Raw genomic sequence first — 20,480 nt, 5'->3', positions numbered from 1 at the left:
AGAACTCCACAGGTGGGAACTAACACTGCAACATGTCCTTGGTTCTTGCCACCCACCTGGCCTTAATTTACATTTCTTCTGTCTTGGCATTTCTTCACAGTAACTACTCTTCTCTTCAGTCTGTTTTGGCTTTATACAACCTTCATTTTTCACCACCCCACTCCACCCTGTTACGTACAATGCACTTAGCTTCTTCTGCTTGAAGAAGCAGCCACTGGCTCCAAAAGTTTGCCCTGTTATAGCCTTCTTTGATGTGGGTGTTCTGGCACTGCTTGGTGAGTAGATTTTTTATCTATCCAATTAAATCGTTTTGTCAAATTGATTGCTTTCATTGTTAAATATTCTTAAGCCATTCATTAGATAGGAATTCCCTGTTATTTCCAGCCTATGCCTCAGTATATCTAATTTTATTTTGCATCTAGTGTTTTGTGTATGTTTTCCCTCATTTCAAAATCTGCTGTGTTGTTTTTCACATACAGTTCTGAGGCATGTATAGAGAGATTAATGAATTTAAAGTTTTTGACATGTCTGAATATAGGCCAGCAGTGCCTTAATCTACCAGCATTATCCATTGCTAATACCATCTACTTTTAAATTTTTAGAATTTCATTGATGTGAGGAGAATGTCCCCATATCAGCAGTCCATAGTCTATGGTGTTTGAAAGAGTCCAAAATAAATATCTCTTAAATATTCTTTCATTACTAAGCCTCTCGGTTTCCACATTAAATAAATAACTTGAGATTATTTTGTACAGGTATGGTTGATGTGTGCTTCCTAAGCTAACTTAGAATCCACATGAATTCCTAGAATTTTAACTACTTTCACCTCTACCTCTTTTGACAATCCCAGTATAATCTACTGGTTTTTATCTGGATTTCAAAGGAGTGTATTTGATAAAAACTATTTCAGTGACACTTTCATGCCATCTTGCACCATACCATATCTTGCAGAACTAAGGTGTTCTCATGCTGAGCTAGCAACCTTGTGTCATCAGCATAACAAATAACAGAGTTTGGAATGCAATAATGTAATTCATTGACTTCAATTATAAAAGAGAAGGTTCCAAAGACAGAACATTGTGGGACCCTTGTTTTAACTTCTTGTGGTTGTGAGTGCTTATTTCTGATAGAGACAAACTGTTTCCTATTGATACAATTATTGAAAATAGAGAGTCTTGTACACCACAGTATTTGAGTTTAGCAAGTAGGATATCATTAAAAATAGAGTCAAATTCCTTACTTAAATCACAAAAAAGAAGTGAAGCTTTATTTTTATACTCAAAGGCTGTTATTACTTCATCCACAGTTGATAGAACAGCAGTGGTATTATTTATTCCCATGGAAAAGCCAAATTGACTATAGAAAGCAAATTAAAGTGGTTGTTTAGTTGGTTGTAAATAGGCAGATTCAAATATTTTGGAGTATGTAGGAACTGCTGAAATTGGTCAGTAATTTTTGAGATCATGTTTGTCCCCTTTTTTGTACAGTGGAAGAACTTTTGATGTTTTTAATATTATAGGAAATACTCCAAACTCTAGACATCTATTAAGGGGAGATGGAAGGCAGTTTTTATCCCTATTCTGCTAATGCTATTTTACCTTTTTTAATAGGTACACTTTTCAAGAGAAATATAAGTGATAAAACTATGAAATTTTTACAGCATATATATAACATATATGCCTCAATTTACAAGTAAAATGAGCATAATACCTCTTATAGTTTTCAAGGAAAAAATGTTATTCTTTCACTAGTAAAATTTAACTTTCTTTGTTCATTAATTATTATAAAACAATTTCTGATTGTGTGGTGGTTCTCAACTTACTTGTAATAACTTATTACCATCTGCAGTACAAATTGACCAAATTTCATGTTTCTAACCCCATTAGTTTATCAAATAATGGTACCTGAAAGTATAAAAATGTAGTATCGAGAAAAATCCATTTAAGGTTTAATATTGCAATTCTAGTATAGTTATTGATGAGAATTATTTACCACTAATTTTTTCCTGCATCATACTGAGCATCATCTGAATCATAATGATCTCCTTTTCTTCTCTTGGTCCCTCTTCTTTTCTGTCTGGCTTCTTTTGTGCATTTTAAATTAGCAATATCTGCTTTGTGGATTCTCTGTTTATCAATCTGCACCAAGGATTTTGCAGTATTTCCACTAGATTTTATGCTCAATAATTCCAAAACATCCAGTTTTTTAATTACACCATCACTGAAGCATAAAATAGCATGTTGAGGGTTGTAAGCTGAACAAATACAGTTTCTGGTAACCAGTTCTCAATGACAGAATTCACACATTCATTAAAATTTTGGGTTTTCCCATGAAGACATTTCTTCAACACAGTATCTTTACAAAGATCTCTAAATATGGGTTTAATTTCATTCATTACTGATGCAGGTAAAGAATGTTTGTGGTCATATCTGGCATTTCTCCTGTACTTGCACCAAGTGTCAGGATCATACGGGCAAAGACCATGCACTGGATTTCCATTTGTGGAAAGCTTATGGAAAGAGATAGCCCATACAGTTTTTTTTCATGTTTTATGAATTCGCTACATTTCTTCTTATGGCCAAGCCATAATAATTCTGTAATCTATCTATTTCAACATTTGTCAAGTGACCTTTACCACCTATCTTCCTACCAGCTTCCAATACTATTTTTTACTTTTCTTTCAATGTTCTTCTCAACCTGGACCCCATTCTCTTCTGGACATGTCCAATGCACTCTAATTTAGAAATTGTGTCATTAGGACCATAGGGTTGGTCTGCACATACCCAGTCATAAGCCTTGCTGTCACCATCCCCTAAAGACTGTGTGTATCTGATGCCTCTGTTTGCCACTGAACGATTAAAAATCCTGAGAACTCCTGCTACTTCCTTCCCCACACTTGGACCAGCATAATTCATCTGACAGTTATGGTCATGCTCTTTCTCAGTTCCACTGCCACAAGTTTTACAGTATTTGCTTAGAATCTGTACATCAACTACCAGGTCAACGGAAGTGTCCAAACTGTCCCGTCAGCCTTGACCCATGACGTAAAGCTGTTGTGATGTGTGACGTCATGATGGCGCAGAGTTTGGTTTGTGATTGTGGCATGTTTGAAGGTGTTTTCATGTTGCTGTTTGTGGTGCCCTCGTGTGGTGTGTTTAGGGGTTCCATGTTTTGTGGTGTATTGGGTTCAGTTTGGTGTTACTGCTTGTTCTGGGTGGTTCTGAGTTTGGCTGTGTGTGGAGAGAAATTATTTTGAGTGAGTTACCAATTTGGTGTTTGTTGTGTAAAAGTTATTGTAGTGCTGTTCACTGAAGGTCGTGTGTTAATTTGAGTAAATTAATTTGTTGCTGCTCTTGTAGGGTACGGATATGACTGACAAAATTAACAGTGTGCATTTGCATGCTGAGTTGGGGGCGAGTCCGATGGAGCTGATTAAGTTTCTGCAGCTGTTTGGCTTGTTGGCAGAGGCCGTGAAGTGTGCTGTTTGTGGTCATCACATGAAATTGGCAAAAGTTCTGGCGTCTTGGACCATGGACGGTTATATGTGGCGGTGCCATAGGGATAACATATGGTGCTCCATATGTCGCAGTTCCTGGTTTGAGAAGTCTAGGTTGGGCATGCGCAAGATTGTGTTGTTGACGTACTATTTTTGTTATAAATCCTCCCACAGTTTTTGTGTGCATGAGACTGGTGTGAGTGAGAGGAGTGTGCTTGACTGATTTTCATTTTGTCGTGAAGTGTGTTCGGAGTTTATTAAGTACAGGGGTAAGTTGGGTGGGCCTGGGTTGTGGTGGAGGTGGACGAATCACAGTTTGGGAAAAGGAGGTATGGGAGGGGTAAGTCTGTGTGGTTGGTGTCTAGGTGTGGGGGGGGGGGGGGCGTTGTATCGGGGGGTGGGTGTTTGGAATGTATTTTTAGGGTTTTGTAGGGGCAGATTAAGAGGGAATTAGTGGGGTTAATTGAGGAGTTTATAGAACTGGGTTCTGCTGTAGTTTCTGATGCTTTTTCTTCTTATAGATGTTGGGAGAGAGGGGGTACAATCATTTAGAAGTGAACCATAGTTTAGAGTTTAAAAATTATGAGATGGAGGCTTGTACATATACAATAGAGGGGTTGTGGGGGGCCATTAAGTCAGTTCTTGGGAGGGGGCAGGGGCGCTCTTCTAACCTTCAGTCTCATTTACATGAGTACTGTTGGTGGAAGAGTGTCCCTGAGGGCTATTGTTTTTTTTGGGTTTTTTTAAGGGCTATCAGTAAGATGTACAGGCCTCCCTGGATTTAAATCCAACTGAATATGTGTGGGACACAGCAGGCTCACCTTCAGACAGCACTTAACCAGAATAGGAAACATTAACCCAAGCCATTCTGGATGGTTTGATCCACAAGGTGGGGATGTGTCATGCATCCCAGCATCCTGCTTACCCATGTGAGGGTATCATATCCATTATTTCAATTATGTATAGCACCAAGAGCGTGACAACAAACACTGGAAGAACCACTCATGACCAATGGATGGTTTTCCAGTTTATCTTACATCTGAATCACTGTGTCACACTGTTCCTACGACATCTTCTTGTGCACATATTCTACATCTATGTCTACATCTACATACATACTTCACAAGCTACCATATAGCATAGGGTGAAAGGTATCTTCTACCACTCTCACACATAGTGAGGTTAAAATGACTGTCTATATGCCTCTCTATGAGCTCTATTTTCTGTTATCTTGTCTTCACATTCCTTATGCAAAATGTTCACATTGGTGGCAGGAGAAGTATTCTGCAGTCAGCTACAAATACAGGTCTTCTAAATTTTCTCAATAGTATTTTATAAAGAGAATATCATTCTCCCTCCAAGGATTCCCATTTGACTTCACAACGCATTTCTATAACACTGACATGCTGACTGAACTTACTGGTAATAAATCTAGCAGCACCTCACTGAATTGCTTCATATCTTCCTTTAATCTGACATTGTGTGGATCCCAAACACTTGAGTAGTACTCAAGAATGGGTCACACTAGTGTGAATGGTCTCCTTGTATACAGATGAGCTACACTTTCCTAGAATCCTCCCAATAAACTGAAATCAATTATTTTCCTTCCCTACTACCATCCTTATGTGCTCATTCCATTTCAAATCTCTTTGCAATGTTACACCTACTGTATCAAGCAGCACACCATTAATACTGTATTCAAACAATACAGGATTTTTTCCCTACTCATGTGCATTAACTTACTTTTTTCTACATGTAGAGTAAGCTGCAATTAATCATACCAAATAAAAATTCTGCCTAAGTCATCATGTATCCTTCTACAGTCACTCAATGACAACACCTTCCTGTACACTATGGCATCATTAGCAGATACGAGGGTGGTTTGAAAAGTTCTTGTAACAGAATAGAAAAAAGTTCTTACATCACTGAAACTTTTTCAATCTAGTCTCCTTGTAGATTAATGCAATTGGTCCAATGTTTCTTTCAGACGTGCAAAATAGTTGCCAACTTGGGCTATCAATTCTTTGTTTGAAGTAAATCTTCATCCACCAAGAAAAATTTTCAGTTTTGAGAAGAGATGGACATCTGACAGAGCCAGGTGAATAAGGTGGGTGTGGCAACAATTCATACCTTAGTTCATGTAATTTTGCCACAGCGATGGCACATGTATGCCAGTGCACATTGTCTTGTCACGGCACCCAACTTGCAGATAATTTTTTCATTTCTAATTCTTCAGTCAAAATGTGATATACCCTTTCAGATGACATCCGGTAAGTGTGAGCAATTTCACACACTTTCAATCAGCAATCCTCCATGACAATTTTGTGCACTTTTGCAATGATTTCTGGAGTAGTGACACATCTTGACTGACCACTGCGTGGGTCATCATCTAAGCTCTCCCAACCACATTTCAATTCATTTGTCCACTTGGCAACAGTTGAATATGAAAGAGCAGAGTCACCCAGTGTATTCTGGAAATTGGCATTCCTTTGCTTTCATACCATTCTTTATAAAGTACTTAATCACTACTCAAATCTCGATTTTTTTCCATCTTCACAAATCACTACGTGGGAACAATGACAGAGCCACATCACCGCCACAGCTCTCTTCCAAGAGCGCTGATGTGGCATGTGTTTACAGGCAACAGTCCAATGAATATCACGTGAACAACTTGCACTAGTGCTGACCTCTCATGGTGATTCAGAGAACTTTTCAAACTACCCTCGTAATCACAAATTGCTGCTTATGCTACCTGTCAGATCTTTCATGTATATGGTGAACAGGAGCAGTCCTTTCACTCTTCCTTGAGGCACTCCCAAAGATACTCTTGTCTCTGATGAACACTCACCATTGGGGACAACATACTGGGTTCTATTTCTTAAGTCTCTATAGAGCTACTCACATATCTCAAAACCCACTCTATATGCTCATAACTTCATTAACAGTCTGCAGTAGGCCACTATATCAACTGCTTTCCAGAACTCTAGGGGTACATAGTCTGTCTGTTGTCCTTCATCCATGTTTCACAGTATTTTGTGTGAGAAACGGACAAGCTCAGTTTTGTAAAATTGTGATACTTTCCTGCATTTTTTCCAGTCCCTTGGGACTCTGAGCTGGGTGAGAGAGTCATGATAAGTACAAACTAAGTAAGGGGCCAGTGCTGTAGAGTTCTCTCTGTAAAACCAAATTAGAATTCCGTCAGGTTCAGGTGACTTATTTGTTTTTAATTCTCTCAATTGCTCCTCTATTCCAGAGATGTTTATTAACTGTGCTCTCCATATGGGAGTCTCTGCAGCAGTCAAATGACATTATTTCTGTATGATCCTTTTGTATGAATGACAATATTATGGAAAGAATAGTTGCTACTCACCATATTGCGGAGGTGCTAAGTCACACTCCCACACACACAACACACATATATGCAAATGCATTTCTCTCTCTCTCTCTCTCTCTCTCTCTCTCTCTGCAGTTTGTGTGTGTGTGTGTGTGTGTGTGTGTGTGTGTGTGTGCATGTGTGTGTGTGTGTGTGTGTGTGTGTGTGTGTGTGTGTGTGTGTGTGTTTTGTCTAATTGTGATGAAGGCCTTTATGGCTGAAAGCTTACTTGCTGACAGTCATTTCGTTGTGCCTGTCTGTGACTCAGTATCCCCACTATATGGTGAGTAGCAACTGTCCTTTTCATAATATTGTCATTATTCTGTCCTGGATCTTCTCTCCTGCATGAACGATTTTATAAAGGTGAAATTTGAAAATTCAGTTTTCCTTTTTCTGTCTTCCATTACCACACCAAATTTGTCAATGAGAGACTGGATAGAACCCTGTGGCCTGCTTAGTGATTTTACATAGGATCGGAATTTTCTCAGGTTCTCAGCAAGGTCTCTCACTAAGGTATGATGATAGAAGGTGTATGCTTTGCACATCAATCTTTTTATAGAAATGTGAATTTCTAGTACCTTTTGCCTGCCAACATTTTCACATTATTTTTAACATTTGAATGCAACAATATCTACTTCCTTGTCATTTTCTGAATTTTGTTATTAAACTCTGATTGATCTTTCCTGTCCTCCATCCACTTATATAGCACATATTTCTCCAGAACATGATTTACAATAAACTTGAACTTTGCTCATAATTCCTCTATGCCAACCACGGTGGTCTAGCAGCTCTAGGCACTCAGTCCGGAACCGTGCAACTGCTACGGTTGCAGGTTCGAATCCTGCCTCGGGCATGGATGTGTGTGATGTCCTTAGGTTAGTTAGGTTTAAGTAGTTCTAAGTTCTAGGGGACTGATGACCACAGATGTTAAGTCCCATAGTGTTCAGAGCCATTTGAACCATTTTATTTGAATTCCTCTATGTCCAACACATCGGAACTAAATGATGTCCCTTCATTGTCTAAGTCAGATGTTAACAACTCTTTATCTACTATTTCCAGCGTAAATACTCTCCTAACCTCCTTGATCAATTTATTAATCTTAGAAACCATCACCACTAAGATTATGATGTGATTCCTAACCCCTGTCTCTCTACTGACACTGTCAATAATGTGTGACTTGTTTGTGGCTACAAGATCTAAAATATTTCCATTGTGTGTGGGTTCTGGAATTAACTGCTCAAGACAGTTTTTGAAAAAGGTGTTCAGAACTAATTCACAAGACTGACTGTCTGTAACACCTGCAATGAATCCATAGATGTCCCAGTCAGTACTTGGTAGGTTAAAGTCTTGCAGTGCCTCACGTTATTCCATGGATTTCAAATTTCCTTAAAAGTATGTAATTTGTGCACTACACAAGACACTAAAACAAAGTTTTAGCTTCAGTGTGCTTAATATGCATCATTATTTGATCCATAATTGCACTGAAAAGAAATATATGAGAAAGATAGATAGAGAGAGAGAGAGAGATAGAGAGAGAGAGAGAGAGAGAGAACTTGCAAACTAGATGACTTCCACCATTACAATCCACTCTTTTTGTAAGCTTATTTATATTTTCCCATAGAACCTCTGTAATTCCCACTCTTCTGTTTACTTTATTGTTTGAACAGATAGGCAATAGCTCACTTTGTCAAGAGAGTTTTGTAACAATTCCAGCAAAATGAGAGTACTCCAATGGATATTTGATGTACCTTCACCCCTGACATGTATGATTCAGAGAGCATGCGTGCATACAGTTCATAGGCCTGCTTCCAGGGGCCACCTGGTCAGCCCCCTGGCACACTCTGGTGAGCCACCAAAGAAACAGTATTATTTAAGTGATCGCAAATGAGAGCTTGGCCTAGTCTGTAACCTGTATTACTGTTGTCCAGGCAATGTGTTCAGTGCTATGCACAGTCTGTACTTCATTGTATCTGACATGTTTCTCTATAAAGTACTGCATTTCATAAACCATGTTTCTTCTTGCTGTAGCTGTAGTTTTTAAATTAATTTATTCATTTAGGAAAAGCAAATTGTGTGTAATTTGTCAGATAATAGAAATTAGTGAGTTGACAGTTTTTCAATATATTTAATAAATTTAAGAGGGAGCAAAGTGTGCAGAATGAAATGATTCTTATATCTCTTGTCAAGTGATACATCAAAAATTTTATATTATGCTATCTTGTTCAGTCCATATATTTCTTCTGTGCAGCCTTGAGTGAGCTTCCTGCTTTCCTTGTCAAAGATGGTGGTCTGAACTCAGGCTTCATGTTAGCCCACTGTACTGCTGCAGCTCTGGGTGAGACATATTTACATTTTTATTTGTAGTACAATTTTATTAATTATTTGCTATCAGGTCACAAAGTGATGAGCAATTGCATGACTTTCTTTTATTATGAAATAATAACAACATCTTGAAGTGCAGAGGAAACTGATAATCTGTGTAATTCTACTATTTGTTATATGGTAGTTTATGGAGACACACACACACACACACACACACACACACACACACACACACACTATTTGTTGCAAGAACAGAGAATTTCAGAAGCAAGGTCCCATTGTAGCACACAATCATCCTAATGAGTGATTTTAAAGCAATCTGGACAAATAACAAAAATACAGACATAAAGTGGGTAGGTGGTAACAGTACCTATGTTACAAAGGGAAATTCATGAGAGACTGTAAGGTCCTTAATCTATAAGTAAAGTCAGTGTCACAAAGATATTTAAAATAAAACATAAGATGTACACATCATCCAGACCCTTCCTGGAAACATTTCAAGCCACTCACATGGCTATATAATGAAAGACCAGAAGAGATATCTAGACTGCCAGGGTACTAAGAGATGCCAGCCTCCATCAAGATTATTTGCCCTTCAAATTATAGCTGAAGTACCTCCCCAAGGAAACTAAGATACCTAGTAAATTGATCCCTAGGTTAACTTAGCAAAACGTTTGGTAACAAATTCACGGAGAACATTGGAACATCAGAACATAACAGCTAGGATTACTGAAGTATAACTTAGTCAAAGTAGCTGTAGAGACTGCCCCTTTAGCAAAACAAAAAGAGGGGTGTGGTAATGCATATGATTGACAACAGCCAGAGAAAAAGCAGTCACAGATAGAAAAACCCACTAAGATAAAACTTGCATAATACCCAGGCAGACAGGGATAAACTCATACCATTAAAACAGCAGTAATTTACAGACATGGCCCTTGGACAAGCAAAGCTCCAGTACACCCAAAACAATGTGATGAAACTGGATGGAGATTTTACAGGGGAAAATCTTCTAAAACTTCTACCAATCACTCAAATAGTACCTTGGTAAGTACTCTCCACCTGGCCTTTTCCTTAGAAGAGTAGATGGAAAGGATCTTTGTAATACTTTGGATAACTGCAGCTACACTATGTGATCAAATGTATCCGGACACCCCCAAAACATAGGTTTTTCACATTAGGTGCATTGTGCTGCCACCTGCTGCCAGGTACTCCATATCAGTGACCTCAGTAGTCATTAGACATTGTGAGAGAGCAGAATTGGGCACTCCGCGGAACTTACAGGCTTCGAACGTGGTCGGGTGATTGGGTGTCACTTGTATCATATGTCTGTACACGAGATATCCACACTCCTAAACATCCCTAGGTCCACAGTCTCTGATGTGATAGTGAAGTGGGAATGTAAAGGGACATGTACAGCACAAAAGCATACAGGCCCACCATGTCAGTTGACTGACAGAGACTGCCGACAGTTGAAGATGGTCATAATGTGAAATAGGGAGACATCTATCCAGACCATCACACAGGAATTCCAAACTGCATCAGGATCCACCGCAAGTACTATGATAGTTATGTGGGAGGTGAGAAAACTTGGATTTCATGGTCGAGCAGCTGCTCATAAGCCACACATCATGCTGGTAAATACCAAACAACGCCTTGCTTGGTGTAAGGATCATAAACAATGGATGACTGAACAGTGGAAAAACATTGTGTGGAGTGACGGATCATGGTACTCAATGTGGCGATCTGATGGCAAGGTGTGGGTATGGCGAAAGCCTGGTGAACGTCATCTGCCAGTGTGTGTAGTGCCAACAGTAATATTGGAGGTGGTGGTGTTATGGTGTGGTCATGTTTTTCATGGAGGGGCTTGCACCCCCTGTTGTTTTGCATAGCACTATCACAGCTCAGGTCTACAGTGATGTTTTAAGCACCTTCTTGCTTCCCACTGTTGAAGAGCAATTTGGGGACGGCGATTGCATCTTTCAACATGATCAAACACCTGTTCATAATGCACTGCCTGTGGCGGAATGGTTACATGACAATAACATCCCTGTAATGGAATGGCCTGCACAGAGTCCTGACCCGAATCCTATAGAACACCTTTAGGATGTTTTGGATCACTGACTTCATGCCAGGCCTCACCGACCAACATTGATACCTCTCCTCAGTGCTGTACTCTGTTAAGAATGGGCTACCATTCCCCAGGAAACCTTTTAGCACCTGAATGAACATATGCCTGCAAGAGTGGAAGCTGTCATTAAGGCTAAGGGTGGGCCGACACCATACTGAATTCCAGTATTGTTGACGGAGGGCAGCACAAACTTGTAAGTCATTTTCAGCCAAGTGTCTGGACACTTTTGATTACATAGTGTACATGGTCAAATATTTTGGAAATCTTTACAGCTGTGAATCTGCTGGTAAATGCTTTATGTATCAAGACAGCCCAAGTCAGTTGAGCTCCTAGCCTTGAAGAAATGAGGAAAGGATAGAAATCATTCCCACGTCTAAAATCTCATATAACACCAAAAGAAGGCTTGATAACAACTTAGCTATAAGAGCCATGTGGAGACAGGATGATTGAGAAGTGTACAAAAATGCTAAAAATATCTTGGGGCATCGAAGGCTACAAAGCCAAGTGACTAGACATTTGCTTTGATTCATGCCTTACATGAGGAGGATGCATTGACTGACATCAAAAATCACCCAGAAATTTCAAAACAATGCGTAATCCTTCTGAAAACCTCCCCTAGGTTGTGGCTAAGTTGTTTCTCTGTGATATTATTTTTCCAGGGGTGTTAGTCATTCAAGTTATACAGGAGAGGCCCTGTGAAGTTTGAAAAGTAGGACGAGGTACTGGCAGAAGTGATGCTGTTGGAGCAGGTCATAATTTATGACTTGTTTGCTCAATTGGTATGAGTGTTCCATGCAAAAGGTAAGGTCCCCTGTCTAGGACATGATTTTAATATGTCAGGAAATTTCAAAAGAGGGAACACACTGGTATAGAATGGAAGAGTCATTGTGGAAATATAGAGGATTCTCATTTATATTACATCTGTTAGTTATATTGTGAGGACTTACTGAGTAGGAGCAAACTCCAGCTGGACCCACAACTTGGACAATATTTATGGGAGGGAGTTAGAAAATGATGTTAATGTGTGGAGTAGGTTTCAATTTCCAGATACTGCTTAAAATAGATCAAAAATGTAGGTTAAACATAACATCATGATCTTTACTTTATGAACATATACAGATCTGCTCATAAGAAAATGGTACATGACTAGTTCTAGAGAAGAAAATATGGTGCCCTATCCAAAAGGCACTGAATAGCATCATATTATGACTTAAATTCAGATGCATGCTCTCAGAAAAATTAGAGATCAGAACAGTTGTTAGGCAGAAAAATGTTCACTCTCATTTAGTCTTTCAATGCGTGTTGCTGGAGGTAACCAGAGTGATGGAAACAACTGGATCAAATACAGTATCTAAGAGGGGTTGAACTCAACAAAAATAGAATTTATAGCACTTAATATCGTACTTTCCAAGCTACCAAGGTGGGGCAGTGGGTGTCAGATAAGACAAAATACCAAAGCAATATCAACAGAGTTCACAGACTGAATATGACTGAATTGTGAAAGTTCATTGTTTCATTTAATTACAAGTGTGACTGGAACCAGTTCATTCAAAAAAGTTATCAGTAGCAACTCACAAGAGTGTACCTGAGCTGGGGTGAGGCAACTCATGCTAGATTCTTGTTGAATGACAGAATGGTTTTGTGGTCTCACAAAAAATGACTCTGTGTGCATCGTTTGAATATGCATTATATGTTATGGCATTATTCAAACAGATATTAAATTGATTCATCTGTGAATTTGATAGGGCAGGATACTAGTTCAGTTTAGAAAGTGTTCTTCAGAATTGTGGGGGGATGACGGGAGGCACAACTACCCTCCTCCACCCCTTGCTGGATATGTTCTTGGGAATTCAAATAAGTAAGCTAGAAAAAGCATACTGACTAACTAGGAAAAGCTGTAATAAGTAATGTGTAGCTTTGTACACTAAAGTCAAATACCATCATACACAGATGATCACAATGAATATAAATGGTTGATCCTGAACAGGAAATTTCTGAGAGACAAATTTGGGACAAGACCTATCAAAGAGCAAGGAGAATATTGGAGGTATACAAGTACACTGAGACTTTAATGGACAACATGACGAAGACACGTAGAGGAAACATTTCTAGCTTCCCAAAATCACAAACCCTCAGTCTGGTTCAGGTTTATCGATGACATCTTTATAACATGGACCCAAGGACAGAACTACTCACCTTCATTCCTCCACAACCTCAACACCTTCTCTCCCAATCTGCTTCACCTGGTCCTCGTCCACGCATTGTGCCTCCTTCATAGATGTTGATCTCCTCTTCTTAGATGGTTCCATCCACCCCTCGGTCAACTTCAAACCACCAATCACCAATAGCACATGCACTTTGACAGCTGCCACCCCTTCCACACCAACAAATCTCTCCCATACAGCCTGGCCAGCCGTGACAGATGCAGTGATGAGAACACCTTCGCCCAGTATGCTGAAGGCCTCACAAAGGCCTTTGTAGACAGTCAATACCCTCCAGACCTAATACACAAATAGATCTCCTGTGACATATCCCCACACACACCTGATCCTCACATCTATGCCCAGAACCAACCATAAAGAAGCACTCCCCTTGTCACTCAATACCACTCGGGACTGGAATGACTGAACCATGTCCTTCACCAGGGCTCTGATTATCTATCGTCATGCCCTGAAATGAGGGACATCCTACCCAAGAACTTCCATCCCCTGCCAAAGTGGTGTTCCACTACCCACCCAACCTCCACAACATCCTAGTCCATCCCTATGCCACTCCCACCCCAAATTCCCTGCCACAGGGGCCATATCCTTGTCGAAGACCCAGACACGAGACCTGCCCAATCCACCCACCCAGCACCACCTTCTCCATTCGTGTCAAAGTCTTATCCTACCCCATCAGAGGCTAGCCCACCTGTGCAAGCAGCCATGTTATATACCAGCCCTGCTGCAAACACTGCACAGCATTTTACAGTGGTATGGCAATCAACCAGCTGTCAACCAGAATGAATGGTCACTGTCAAACTGTTGCCCAAAACAAGGTGGACAACCCAGTGGCACAACATGCAGCAGAGCACAACATGCAAGATTTCAATGGCTGGTTCACAACCCATGCCATCTGGATCCTCCCCCTGTAACCTGCCTGGCCTAAAACTAAGGTAACTAAGGTAAGTCACTGCCCCCCCCCCCCCCCAGTAGCACCATCCCTTGTCCCAGTACCATTACCAAACTCATGTCAGCTTACTTGTGCACTACCATCGCATGTCCTAGTCTGTCAAATCACATGCCCAGCCATCTGCCATCTGCCCCCTCTACCTACACCTCTAGCTAGGCCCACAGATGGCTCTCACTCTCCCATGAGCCGCTAGGTGCTTCCTCCCCCCCCCCCCCCCCCCTCTCTGCCTCCTGCCTCTTTCCATCACTCACCCCACCCCACCCTGCACCACCACCTCACCCAGTACACTCACCGTGGGCCAAGAACGAGCTGGCAGTCGACTGAGCACAATGTAGGGAGACAGGCATGTGCATGTGAGTGAGCATGTGTGTGTTTGTGTGCATGTTTCTCCTACAAGCTTGAAAAAGGAATTTCATTCTGAAAGCTAGCAAAGCATCCTTGTATCTCATCACTATAAAAAAGATATAGAATTTGTCATACATTGCCTTACATAGAAAATATGACAAGAAAAGATTTACAATTATATGTCCATAAATAAAATATTATTAGATATAACATGAAACCATACACATAACAATGTTCATAATATGCTAAATTAGAATAACAAATGAATACAATTTTGTTTTCAATGAGCATTTTGGATCATTATGATGAAGGAAATAAGCTACTGTATATTGAATGCTGGTGATTGAAGTATTCCATGACACTATAAAAACACTTGCTAATTAACATTTTTTAAGTTCTTTTCTGAATATGTGGAATTTTGGTATACTTTTAATTTCCTTTAGTAGTGCACTAAATAAAATTTTTGGTTGATAAATAACACTTTTTTATACATAGCTTTTGTGTGACTTTCTCTATGAAAGTCATCTCTATTTCTCATTTTGTAGTTATGAACTTGACTGTTTAACAAAGAATGTTCCTGGTGTGCCTTCATAAAACACATACTTTCATAAATATAGATACATGGTAGAGTCATGATTTGCAGTTCCTTGAAAATGTTTTTACATGATATTCTGTGTGTCATACCTCTGATTATTCTTATTGTTCTTTTTTGAAGCACAAACAAGTGTTTGGAAAAACTGGTATTCCCCCAAAATATGATACCATATCTTAGTGTGCTATGTATTAGTGCAAAGTACGAACATAACCCTGCATCAACAATACAGGAATTTTTTAGTATTCTAAGAACATAACAATAATGGCTTAATTTTTTGTTTAACATTTCTGTGTGTTTCTCCCACATTAAATATTCATCTAACCATAATCCTAAAAATTTTGTATGGGGGGGGGGGGGGGGGTTGCTCTATCTTACATTGCGCAAATTCTACAGTTAGGTCTGATTTTACTTTTTTTGTTATATGTCTGAAGTTCATCCAAACTGTTTTTTTTTTTTTTTTTTTTTGTCATTCACAATTAATTTTTTGTTTGTAAACCACATGTTTGCTTCTTCTGTGGCTACTGTGACTCTCTCCAGTAAGTTAGTTTCATTTGTAGCTATGACAAACAGACTGGTGTCATTGGCAAACAATACTGTATCTGCTGTTGATATATGGCTTGGCATATCATTTATAAATATTAAGAACAGCAATGGCCCCAGTGCATAGCCCTGTGGCATGCCATACCTGACTCTTTGGCATGCTGATGAGTAGACTTTACCCACATGCTGTATCTCTACCTTTTGATACCTATTAGAAAGATAGGATTTGAACCAATCATGTGCTACTCCACAAAGCAATATAGTTTCCTGGGCAGTAAATTATGGTCAATGACATCGAATGCTTTAGACAGGTCCAAAAACAGACGACAGTTTAATTCATTTTTGTCTACAGAATTTATGATCAGTTTTAAAAAGCTATAAATTGCTGTGTTAGTTGACCTATTTTTCCTATAACTGTTTTACCCATTAACTAGAATTTGATTTTTATTAAGAAAATGAGACAGTCTTTCATGCATTATCCTTTCAATTACTTTTGAAGATCCAGATAACAATGGTATAGGCTGGTAATTGATAACATCAGACTGGTCACCCTTCTTATAAATAGGCTTGACAATCAATTTCTTTAGTTTTTCTGGGAAGACTCCTGTGCTAAATGGCATGTTAATCATGTCATCAAGTGGGCAAGCTATGTATCTTGCACTGTTCTTTATTACTTTGTCTGGAATCCCATCACAGCCACATGTCATTTTATTTTTTAACTGATTTAAGGCATTTTGTACCTTTAATCCAGTAACAGGGTATAGAAACATGGTTTTATCATTCATTGGTAGTTGCACTCTGGAGCTGAAATCACATTTTCCTTGAATTAGATTTGTTGTGATATTTGTGTAATGTGTGTTGAATATGTTGGCTATCTGTAGTGGGTCCTCAACTGTTTTCCCTTTGCTTTTAATTACAAAAATTCTGTTTTTAATTTTTTGTTTATCTCTGCTCCTATTTACTACCTCCCAGGTTGATTTTATTTTGTTAGTACCTTTCCTGATATATGAGTCATTATTTAGTTTCTTAGCTGCTATTAGAACTTTTTTATGTGCCTATCGACAATGCAGCGCTTCTGCCTTTTGGTGAGTTGTCTCCTTTACTCCTCCTCCTCCTCCTTCTTCTTCTTTTAGTGTTCCACCCTGATATTGGTTTGCAACAGAGTGCCATTCCTCTCTTCTGTCTGCCTTACTCTTCATTTCCATGTACGTGTTACATCCAACATCATTCATGGTCTGTTGCATATATGATATCCCACCGATTTCTTTCGTCAGTAGCTCCTTCTACTATTGTTCCAGTGATGTTGTTGTGCCTTGGAATGTGCCCTACAAGTTTGTCTCCACAGAGATCTGGTTTCCTGTACTCTTCTAAGCACCTCTTCATTTGTTACTTTGTCTCTCCAGATGATCTTCTTCACACTTCTGTAGCACCACATCTCCAGGGCCTCTAGCCATCTTCTCTCTTTCCTTCCCATTGTCCAAGTTTCACATCCATATAGCACCAAACTTCAAATGAAAGCTTTCATGATACATTTCCTTATTTTCAGACTGATGTTCTTGCTGGTGAGAAAGTATCTCCCCAGATTAAATGTAATTTTGGTCTGTTGTATTTTGCTCACAATTTCTTTCTGGCTTCTACCATCCCTTGTGATTTTGCTTTCCAAGTAGGTAAATTCCTCTATCACTTCCAGCTCCTCTCTTCCAGTTCTCATTCTCAGAGGTTCATACTCTGCTTCTGTACTGAATACCATTACTTTAGTCTTTTTCTTGTTTATTCTCTTTCTATGTGCTGATTGCATAGAATCCTTTCCATTGTTCTGAGGACTTCCTCTAGATCTTCTTTTGTCTCCATGACTATAGAATATCATCTGCATAACATCACATGTCTACGTTCTGCCCATTAATTTTGATCCCCACCTCAGTAGTTTCTCAAATTTGGTCTATAGCTTCCAGATGTAAGCACTGAATATAAGAAGAGAAAGAACATGTCCTTGTCTTATCCCTTTTCTAATATTTGCTTCTTGTCCCAGGTGACAGTTCCTAATCACTGCCAGCTCATTCTTATAGAAACTAAGTATCACACGGATGTCTTCATACTTCATTCCACTTTTCCTCAGCACTCTGAACATCTCTTGCCAGATAACATTATCAAATGCCTTTTCCAGGTCTACAAAAGCAATATAAGTTGGTTTATTTTTCTGTAATTGCTTTTTGATAAGGCGTCTCAATGCCAGAATCACTTCTCTTGTTCCCAATCCCCTTCTGAAAATAAGCTGATATTCACTCAGCATGTCCTCCACCTTCTCTTCAATTCTCTTCAGAATTATTTTTATGAGAACTTTTGGTGTATGTGATATTAGGCTTAAATTTCAGTACTGTTCACATTTTGTAGCTGCTGCCTTTTTTGATATAGTAACAATGATGTGTTTCTGAAAGTCTGTCCATATCTCTCCTGTGTTATAGATGGACCTAATAAGTTTAAGCAGCATCATTTTTGTGCTGTTACCAGCATTATTTATTAGTTCTGCACAGATGTCACCCATGAAAATCAGGTTTTCATCTCCCTTAACCTTTCTCACCGCATTACTTATTTCTTTGTATATGTCATCAATGACTGCATCTTCTTATTTGGATGTTGGCATGTATACTTTTATTATCACAGTGTCCTTTGGTTTAGTTTCAAGTCTGAATAGTATTATTTGAGAGCTATATTGCACATATCCCTTGAACACATGAGCCTTAGTTTCTCCTCAAAATTATTCCAGTTCCTCCCTTCCCTGGTCTATCTGGGTCAGTTCCAGTGTGGATGACTTTGTATTCTTCAGACCAGGAATCACCAGGTTGGAGCCATCTCATCTTTGATATGCCCAGGGTATAAATTTCCATTCATTCCATTTCAAATTTTAGGTTTCCTAATTTGCTACACTGAAGCAGTGTTCTCACATGCCAAGTTGCTATGTTAAAATTGGGTTCTTTTTCTTCACCTTGTCTGTATCTTTTGCAGTCCCCACCCAAAGATCCAACTGGGGGACTACTTTATCTCCAGAAATTTTTAGAGAATATACTGGCGTGGTTTACTGCTGGTGCTTGGGATATCTGTAGTTCTTTAATGTGGAAGTTTCCTGTTACCTTCCACATCCTACGCTGTTGACTATCAGCTGGTTCTTCTGCCTTTGGAAATGATTTGTCATTTCCAGGGCAAGAGGTTGCCCTGCCCAGCAAATGCTGGGGTGATGACTTATCCCGGCCATTCCTAGGTCCCTGTCTACATTAGCCATCACATGAAGCGATGTTGCCCACACTCTGCCATGTGGAGGTGTAGATTAGGAGTTTCCCTTCATTGGGTCTAGGGTCTGAACAGCATTTTTAGTCCCCTCCAGTGCTTTAGAGAGTACTTAATAATTTATATGACCTTTTATTACACCTCCAGAACAAATCCCTCCTGTATAACCAAACAGCTCTTCACCTAGCTGAATAACAGAAATATCAAATGTTCACTGTTTTTAACTGAAGTCACAAAAGATATTATACTAACTGTAAAATTTGAGTGAGAAAACTTTTGAATTATGAGGAGATAGACTGTTTGGCCATTGTTTACTTCTAGTTGGAAAAATTCCAAGTACTGCAAATCAAAGCCATGAAAAGTATAAACTTATATGTTCCTTCCACAGGAAGGAATGTGCAATTAGTTGGGAGAGGGTGGCAACAAGGAGCAGATGATGCGTTATTAGGTTAAGAGGGACTCACCTGTAGTAAGCATGTCGGGAGACAAAGATAATGGATAAGGCTCCAGAGAGATTAAGACATCAAAGAGTGCACATTGGTAAGCAATGTGTCAACTTCAGTTTAGAGATGATAGAAGGGACAGGGTGAACTATCGTGTGAATGCCATTGCTATGCTTATATAGCCACGCCACTGCCAGTGACACCACTGGTGCCCAGTCCCTCATCATATATGACAATGTTTTGATATTGTGATTGCTGCACCACCAAAGCATTGCCATATATGGTGCAGAAATGGGCACTAGAGATATCACTGTTGCTGGCACAGCTATATAAGCATGGCAGTGGCACTCACATGACAGTCAACCATTTGACAATGGCAGAGATCTCTGCTAGAAGCTCATGGGCAGTTAACCACTTGGTGCGTTTTGAAACCTGAGAATATTTTATTAATGTACATTGCCACGAGAGCATACATTCATACATGATAAAAAGTAATGGAGTAAATAATGAAGTTCAACCAGTGGGAAATTGCATCCTGCCACTTCCCTGGATTTAATTTTCGTTAACAACATCCCTTTTTCGCAGTAGTAGAATTTTGTTACATGGTGGTTTGTCCTAGAACTTCCAATAGCTCAGTTGCCTTATGTCTTCATCCTCCTCCACTCAATCTCACCACTCCCACTGTATCTTTATTAATGTTTCTTTCCCTCTTCTTTCTGCCTTCCTCTGATTTCTTAATTACATTATTCATTGCGCTTTTCACTTATCTTGCTTTTTTAACACAC

The 20,480-nt window shown here is 39.3% G+C and overlaps 1 protein-coding gene across 1 annotated transcript in view; it reads left to right on the top strand.

Moving 5' to 3' along the window:
• Positions 1–20,480, top strand: part of LOC124555556 (histidine ammonia-lyase-like) — a 244,837-nt gene that overhangs the window by 177,295 nt on the left and 47,062 nt on the right. Inside the window, exon 13 of the mRNA XM_047129513.1 lies at positions 9,118–9,204. Within this exon, the coding sequence (XP_046985469.1) occupies positions 9,118–9,204 (87 nt within the window). The remainder of the gene's footprint in view (positions 1–9,117; positions 9,205–20,480) is intronic.

The sequence above is a fragment of the Schistocerca americana genome, chromosome X (genome assembly GCF_021461395.2).
Source record: "Schistocerca americana isolate TAMUIC-IGC-003095 chromosome X, iqSchAmer2.1, whole genome shotgun sequence".
Classification (NCBI taxonomy): domain Eukaryota; kingdom Metazoa; phylum Arthropoda; class Insecta; order Orthoptera; family Acrididae; genus Schistocerca; species Schistocerca americana.
This window is presented reverse-complemented; position numbering and strand designations above follow the sequence as displayed.